Below are 8835 nucleotides of genomic sequence, written 5' to 3' on the forward strand. Positions count from 1 at the left end.
CACATATACACATGCCAATGAAATGAAAATGTTAATAGCTTTGTATGTTCTACCTAATTTCATTTACCGGCAGTACAGATGGTAGGCAAAAACATAAATTATTAGCTGAGCTACCCAAGCTTTTAGTCATGCTGATGGCTTGTTTATGTGGCATAGCTTTTTATACCTATAAAAATTTGGTTAGGTCCCATCCAAGAATGACCTACAGGATTAATACAGATTTCTGTCCCTGGTATAAATAATCATCTCACTTACAATTTTATTGGTTGAGAAAAGTATGGAAAGCTGGCTCATGTTTTGAGAAATTACGGATTTCGGGCACCTTCTAAAACAAGAATGAAACACGGGCTAATTTTCAAAATCGGGTGGTGAAAAGACCCTGATACCCTTTTGACATCGACAGAGTCCTCCTTTTTCATTACTGCCTATTAAATTGGCGCGCTTCATGAGGCTTCTTTTGGTTCTTTTGAATGTGTATTTGAACCGATAGAACCTTGGGTTCGTTTCTATCTTGGCCGTTGGAAATAATTAGAGACGGATGGATGCTTGACACATGTTGGAAAACTTTTTGAAACACTGACGTTATATATTGAATACTTTTTGGAACGCTGACGTTATCTTTTCCCACTTCTCTTTTGGCTTAGAACGGTAACGTTATTGAATACGTTTCTTTTGGCTTAGAATCTTTTTCCTTCTCTTTTGGTCCTCATTATTTACGCCAGCATACCCATTATTTCCGCCGGCGTACACCCTATTTTCGCTTACACCCTATTTCCGCCGGCATACCCCATTATTTACACTGGCGTACCCATTATTTTCGCCAGCATACCCATGAATTCCGCTAGCGTACACCCTATTTCCGCTTACACCCTGTTTACGCCGGCGTACCCCATTATTTACGCAGGCGTACCCATTATTTCGGCAGGCGTACCAATGAATTCCGCTGGCGTACACCTTATTTCTGTCAGTGTATCCCTTTATTTACGCCCGCGTACACCCTATTTCCGCTTACACCTTATTTCCGCCGGCGTACCCCATTATTTACACTAGCGTACCCATGAATTCCGCCAGCGTACACCCTATTTCCGCTTACACCCTGTTTACGCCTGCATACCCCATTATTTACGCAGGGGTACCTATTATTTCGACTGGCGTACACCCTATTTCCGCTTGCACCTTATTTCCGTCAATGTATCCCTTTATTTACGCCCGCGTACACCCTATTTCCGCTTACACCATATTTCCGCCGGCGTACCCCTTAATATTCCAGCGGCGTACTTTAGAATCCGGTGATATTATCAGCCAAAAGGGATGTGAGAAATAATAAAATATTCAATAACGTCGTTGTTCTAAGCCAAAAGAGACGTATTCAATAACGTTACCGTTATAAGCCAAAAGAGAAGTGAGAAAAGATAATGACTTTGGGTTGTCAGCGTTCCAAAAAGTTTTCCAACACGTGTCAAGCATCCATATGTCTCTAGTTACTTCTGACGGCCAAGATAGAAACGAACCCAAGGTTTTGTCGGTTCAAATACACATTCAAACGAACCAAAAGAAGCCTCGTGAAGCACACCAATTTAAGAGGCAGTAATGAAAAAGGAAGACTGTCGATGTCAAAAGGGTATTAGGGTCTTTTGACCACCCGATTTTGAAGATTAGCCCGTGTTTCATTCTTGTTTTAAAAGGTGCCCGTAATCCGTAATTCCTCGAAACATGAGCCTCCATTCCGTACTTTTCTCTTATTAGTTTTTGACACCTTTCAATTAGGGTTGCAAACGAGCCGAGTCGAGCCGAGCTTAGCTTTGGGGGTGTTCGGGCTCGGCTCGTTAAGTTTGAGGCTCGGCTCGTGACGAGCTTTTTTTTTCGGCTCGCCAAAATTCCACAAAGCTCGAGCTAAGCTCGGCTCGGCTCGTTTAGTAAACAAAACGAGCCCGAGCCGAGCTTTTAATGACCCGTGCCTAAAAGATCAAATAAATACGATTAAGTAACATATATATATATATATATATATATATATATATATATATATATATATATAACATTTGAGACTTTTGACACCTGAATGGTGGTTGGTTGCTACTTGCCACATGACTCTAGCTGAACAATAATTTAACGGTCGATGTGACGTGTCCATTGTCAAACCACGCAAATACGCAATGGAAAAGAAGCTGTGGGGCATTAAAATCGAATTTATTATCCGGTTTATAAAAAGAAACACGAAAAAAATACAACTTAAAATCCCACCTTTCATCTTACAATTTGCTTGCCTCTCTCCATGTCTAACTCCAACCAAATCTCACCTCCTCCCATCCCTCTAGACATAGAGAAAGATATGGAAACATCCCAAACCCAAGAACCCAACAAAGAGGGCCTCACCAAAGCCACAAAAACAGCCTTTCTAGTGATAAATTCTATCATTTTTTCCATAGGTAACATTGGTGGCCCCTTACTTCTTCGTCTATACTTCGTACGTGGTGGCAAAAGAAAATGGCTATCAAGCTGGCTAGAAACAGGTGGATGGCCAATTATGTTAATCCCTCTCTTAATCTCTTATCACAATCGTCGATTAAAAGACGGTAACACCGCAAAAGTCTTCTTCATAACACCTCGTCTCTTCATAGCCTGCTTTGTGTTAGGAATTCTCACTGGTATGGATGATTATTTATACGCCTTTGGTGTTTCTTATCTTCCTGTTTCTACATCAGCTCTTCTCATCTCAAGTCGATTAGCCTTTACTGCAGTTTTCGCTTTGGTTATTGTTAAGCAGAAATTCAGTCCTTATTCGATAAATTCGGTTGTTTTATTAACCGTTGGAGCGATTATTCTTGGATTACATACGAATGGGGATAGACCTAAGAATGAAACGAATTTTCAGTATTGGTCTGGGTTTTTTATGACTATTGGTGCAGCTGCTTTGTATGGACTAGTGTTGCCTTTGGTGGAGCTTACTTATATTAAAGCAAAGCAGGAAATAACGTATAGTTTGGTTATGGAGATGCAGTTGGTGTTGTCTTTCTTCGCTACTGCTTTTTGCACTGTGGGGATGTTGGTAGATAACGATTTTCAGGTATCAATCTCAATCTCAATCTCTCTCTCTCTCTCTCTCTCTCTCTCTAGAAAGTACAAGAACAGCTAGATTGGGCACGTGCAGTATTTTTTTTTTTTTCAAAAATACTGGACCATACAGGCTTACACCATAGGATGATCCAAACCGTCCATTTGATGCGCGACAACGTAAGTTGTGCCCCAAAAATCATCTATTCAGGAACTGCATATTATGAAAACCTCAATAGATTGTAGGGATAGGAATCATTCTAATGGAAATGATTTTTGGGACGCAAGGTGTATATGTTGTGGCCCATCAAATTGATGGTTTGGATCATCCTATGGTGTAAGGCATACGGTACTTTTGGAAAAATATTGGACTATATGGGCTCGCACCATATCACTTAGATTTTGCGGGGGTATTTGATTGATGAGATTTGCCGTGATTTTTCAATTTCTACAGTGGGTTCCACTTCATCGAATGATCCAAATCGTTCATTAGTTGGGCTACAGCATAAATAGGCTGTACCCTGTAAATAATCTCCATAGGATTATCCTAACCCTCCAATCTGGAGAGGGACTGCATATTACAGATACTTTTAGAGATCGGAGGGTTATAATCATTGTATGAAGATGATTTAAGGGGTGCAGCTTATTTACATTGTGACACAGCAAATGAACGGTTTGGATCATCCTATGATGTGGGCCCACTGTACTTTAAAAAAATACTAGACCTCACTCTCACACAGCATATAAAATGTCTTTGATTTATCCGATTAAAATATTTGGGTATTTGAGTCATAGAAAAGAAAAGTTGAACTATCATTGTTTTTTCTTAGGGCAGTGATATCTCCCCCCCGCCCCTCTAATGGACATGGATATCACCTCCGCCGCCGCCGCAAACCACCCTCCCCCCCCCGCGCCGTGAAACAGAGGACGTTTACTTTTAAGCCTTTTGGAGGTAACGGTGGCTCCTCCACCCCTTCCCATATGGGGAAAAATATCCATGGGGGGGGGGGGGGGGGGTGGGGGGGGATCTCTCTCTCCTTTAAACCGCCCCATCCTTCTCCTTCTCTCACCACTTGAGAAACTAAATTTTTCATGAAAAAAAAAGGGATAATTACATTTACACCGCCTCTAGTTTCTGACACATCCACTTCCATCCGAATCCAAAGCGTTTGGTAGTGTTTGGATTCGGGTATGGGCCCACATTATTTGGATGATCCAAAGTGTTCATTTGATGGGTCCTGACATAGATAGGGTGTGCCCAAAAAATCAGCTCCATCGGATCATCCTAACTCTTCAATCTATGGACGAACCTTCAGCTGAGGGGGCAAACCTTAAACAAATTCAAACTACAGGGGTGTATTTGTCACTTTTTAAACTATAGGGGTGGAAGTGGATGTGTCAGAAACTAGAGAGGGTGTAAATGTAATTATCCCAAAAAAAATTCATGGTTTTCAAACATGGCTCAAGTGTTATGAATTTAGGGCTCAAAACAACCCTCTGCAGTGACCCGTTAACAGTCCAAATATGGAAGCATCTTTACGATTTTGTGTGTTTACCAAATTACACAAACCCGATGTCGTCTAGGATCCCTCCCCAGTTGGCCGTGCTTCGATCACATTCTTCAACCTTCTTCACCAGGGGATCCAAAATCTCTTTAATCCGTATTCATCCTAATACACTCTATGAAGATGTTTATTTACGTTTTTCGCTTCTTCACCAACCGGAGACTCTTTTTGCTTCAAAAAATCTCTCAACAACGACTACAACATTTCCCACATAGATAAGGAACTTCTACTGGTGAAACAACCCACTAAAAGGGGCTCTTAATAAGAACCCTATCATAAACCGTTAATTCCCAAAGTAGAAATTTTTTTGCATGCCTCGATCTTGCAAATGAGATATGCCTTCAGTATTGAGCTTGGACCCACTGGGTCACCCTGTGATGACAAATTAAATCAGTGGTTCAAAACTACCAAGCACTTATGCCCTGTGTGCTTTTAGTCATAGTCGTCTTCATTCGTCGAACATATTATTTTATCTCTGCACTTACAACACTATTATTTCAATATGTTTAAAAGAACTTCACATGATTTATGAAGAAACATGTGATGGCCAAACAAATATTTTCCATAGAAACACATGGGGCAGGGAAAGACCATTAGTTCAGGAGTTCATGACTCAACCTTGGGACAGCATACAATCTTGGCCCATGTGTCTCAATTGCTTTAATGAGTAAACCTAGAGATAGCTTGTCTAAAAGCTTATTAAAGCAATGTTAGCATAGTGAATTAGTGATAGCTTGTCCGAAAGCTCATTAAAGAACTTCACATGTCTAGTGTGCTCTTCCCCCATCATTTTCCATCTTCCAATGATCCAAATCTTAGTAACCTGGTCTGCTCAATGTCAAATCATATATTAGGCCCGGATTGATTTGGATTTTGAGAAATGATTGAGAGTCCAATACTGTTTCATTTGGAGTCAAATAATCAATTTTGGACTCATAATCCAAAACAAACAGGGCCTTAGGAATTGGTCCGCACAAACCTAGTCCTAATATAGGACAGAATATGTCAAAGGGAATTAATATATTGGCCGCTGCTTTTATTTACTTGGGACAGCCTCCTATAGTGTAAAAGAGTAGTCATAAATACACTAGAGGGGGCCCTTCTGAGTAAAAAAGAAGGGGGCGAATATATCACTTCCCTATGCCAAAATTAGCAAATTATGGTCCGGCATGAAAGATATCCCTCAACATATTCCTTACACACTCAGTGCTCATACCCCAAAGATCAAACCCGACCTACACTCACATCCAAGAAAAACCTAATTCTTTTCTCTTTTCCACTCTAAAAGCTCCATTTCTTCTTCTACTCTTTCAATTTCTTTATCTCCTGTACTAACCAAGAAACTTATAGAGAAATCCCATGATTTTAGAAACCATCCAAAGCAATTCTCTTTCTTAATCCCATTAGAAAAATACTAGGGGGAATCTCGATTGCAAGGAAACAAGATACCAAATCCAATAATTTCCATCTTTGGCTTGTTTCTTAGCCACACTGAATAGTTTTTTTTTTTTTTTGGCGTCTTCACCTTTTGGCCGGCACTGCAAATATCCATCGACCTTCTATCATCACTAGCTATACAAATTATTATTGAATCATCTTGGTCTTAATTCCACCAAACTCGTGGTCTTAATTCCACCAAACTCGTTCAACGGGACCAATGTACATCTGTAGCTTGTTTGGAGTAACTCTCAACTAGTCAACTCTGAAGAGGATTTTCGGCTCGTCTTCTCTACTACTAGAAACTAAACCGTCATGCACTTCACACAATCTGCTTTTATAAAACTTGTCTTTGCATATGAGACCTTGAGTGTGCCCACGTTTCTCTATCTCCAATAATCTATTAAGGTATTATGAACAACACTCATGAATGTAGTTCTCACCAAATGATACAAATCATCACACGTTTTTCCTTTCATCCTTACTGTGTATCCACACGTGATTTTCATGGGTATACTTCCAGCTGAATACCTACAACCGATGGAGTCTAATCGGCCAAAAGATGCTAGATTCTTTCACATCTGTGACATGCATTACACAACTCAAAGTGAATACCCCTTCATTGAATATTGGTTCATATTCATTCCCAAATTCCTTTATGTCAAAAGTAAATCAGTTACCCAAGAACATAACACATATCCTTCTCTCTTGAATATATATCAAAATATTTTTGTTTGGAGCATGCATGAACAGAGTAACCGATACGTAAGATCAAATCATCTAGAGAAGTAATTTTACCCGGATAGATCAATAGGACATCTTCAATAATCTCATCATGCTCATCCTTGAATCTCACCACCGTATGTCAGCACCATTATCTGAGTTGTCAGCTGGTTTCAGAATATAATTCCACCTGATCTGACCATAACCGAGTAGTGATAGCAATGCACACCTTTTTTTCAAACTATGGATCTCGAACTACCATTTCCAGATCTTTTATAAGATAACCTTATTCTTTGATTCTTACTATGAAGTATGAACAACCAATTTATGAACTTGATCATCATTTCAGTTAGGCCTCCTCCTAATCTTATTTGACAAATTGCATCACTATGACTTCTTTCGACTCCACTATGTCCTTCTCAAAAAGTGGCGTAGTTAATAGATTTCCATACAAAACATGAAGAGAAGTGAAAAGCACAAAGGCAGTTTCTACTTCATCTTTGCATTAACCTTGTGGAGCTAATCCTAGGAAAGAAACTCATCTCTCTCTCTCTCATATGGGTTTATGACATAAATGTTACAGGTTATTCCAAGAGAAGCAAGAGAATTTGAACTTGGCGAGGTAAAATATTATGTGCTTCTCGCCGCGAGTGCAATTGTTTGGCAGTTCTTCTTCCTAGGAATGGTGGGTGTTATTTCATCTTCTTCATCTCTGCATGCGGGAGTTATCATTGCAGCTCTTATCCCTGTCATAGAGGTCTTAGCCGTCTTCATCTTCAAAGAGAAATTCGGTGCTGAAAAGGGCGTTTCCCTTGCTCTTTCTCTTTGGGGTTTTGTCTCCTACTTGTATGGAGAGATGAGGAAAATGAAGAAAGAAAAGCTTGCAGATAGAGAGAAAGAAAAGCTTATAGCTGAAGAGAGCTTACCTCATTCATAGTACCCAATTAGCATTTCTTTATGTAAGGATAATTGTATGAATATACGTTAGCATGGATTGATGATCTTGATTTGCCTTGAAGAATTGGTGTCCCAAACGTTCATCTGGTGGACCCCCAATGTGGATTGGATTGGAGTCAATTTTTCATTAACTCTGATGATTTAAATGTGGTTTTGATTTAGTAAGGCAAAAAACTCAATCTCGAACTCGAACAAGAACTCAACCAAGGTGAAACCGAGTCGATTCGGGTGAGAATCTTCCAAGTGATTTTGAATTTCTTGGGAAACAGGCTGGTCGATCCAGTTGGCCAAACTGCATTTTCTAAATTTTTCTATTTTTTTCATTCACCGTGCCTAAAAGAAGTGGGTAGAGAATGGTTGCTGCAAGCAAACTAAAAATTAGCAACTCAAATCTTGTATTGATGGCTGGAACCAGTCCATTAGGGCCACAGTAGACTAAAAACCTCACAAGACAAAACACATATAGCCGTTAGACCACTGGCCTGCAAATGGATGGTTCAGCTAAAATAGTTCACATTCAACAAACGAAAGTGTAAAAAGATGATACTTAGGATGATCACTTCTGCAAGAAACTTGGGGACATGGTAGGAGCACAAGATACGGGTTGTTCGAGGACTACCGTGTTCTCTGATGTAGTGCCAACATGGCAGCCATGTCAAGCCTAGGTGTTTTTGGTGGAGTTCCAAGGTGCACTCCTGCAGTAATGTTGCTGTGTAGACACCCCATTTTGACCGTGCCCTAAGCCCTTCAATTTTGAGCAGAACCCGACCAAATCAAACCAATAGGGTCCCAAGCTTCACCCTAGTCTGGATTAGGGTCTCTCCTAACCCCCTGCAAAATTTCATTAAGATCGGAGCTCATTTGCCTAGCAAAAAGGCTGAAAGAGTGTGTATAGTGCAATGAAGGGTGGCCCACTAAATTTTCATTTTCCCTTAAAATCCTTGTATTTTAAGAAAAATCCAAGTTAAATCAAGCCCCTAAATACCCATGAATACATATTTAGAAGCCTCGAGACTTCAGAAAAGCCCCTGCAAAATCTCATAAAAATCCGATGAAAAATTTCAAAAAAAGACAAGCGGAGTTTGTGCTGTTATCAAAA

At 40.0% G+C, this 8835-nt stretch overlaps 1 protein-coding gene across 1 annotated transcript; it reads left to right on the forward strand.

Annotated features, from left to right (window-relative positions):
- Nucleotides 1-2222: 2222 nt before the first annotated feature.
- LOC143849125 (purine permease 3-like) lies at nucleotides 2223-7800 on the forward strand. The gene is made up of 2 exons (XM_077358173.1): nucleotides 2223-3067; nucleotides 7363-7800. The coding sequence occupies exons 1-2, from the start codon at nucleotides 2276-2278 to the stop codon at nucleotides 7714-7716; spliced, it is 1146 nt and encodes a 381-aa protein (XP_077214288.1). The 5' UTR covers nucleotides 2223-2275; the 3' UTR covers nucleotides 7717-7800.
- The last annotated feature ends 1035 nt before the right edge of the window (nucleotides 7801-8835 follow it).

The sequence above is a fragment of the Tasmannia lanceolata genome, unplaced genomic scaffold (assembly GCF_043159265.1).
Source record: "Tasmannia lanceolata isolate RefF3 unplaced genomic scaffold, GAP_Taslan_0.1 ptg000016l, whole genome shotgun sequence".
Taxonomy (NCBI): domain Eukaryota; kingdom Viridiplantae; phylum Streptophyta; class Magnoliopsida; order Canellales; family Winteraceae; genus Tasmannia; species Tasmannia lanceolata.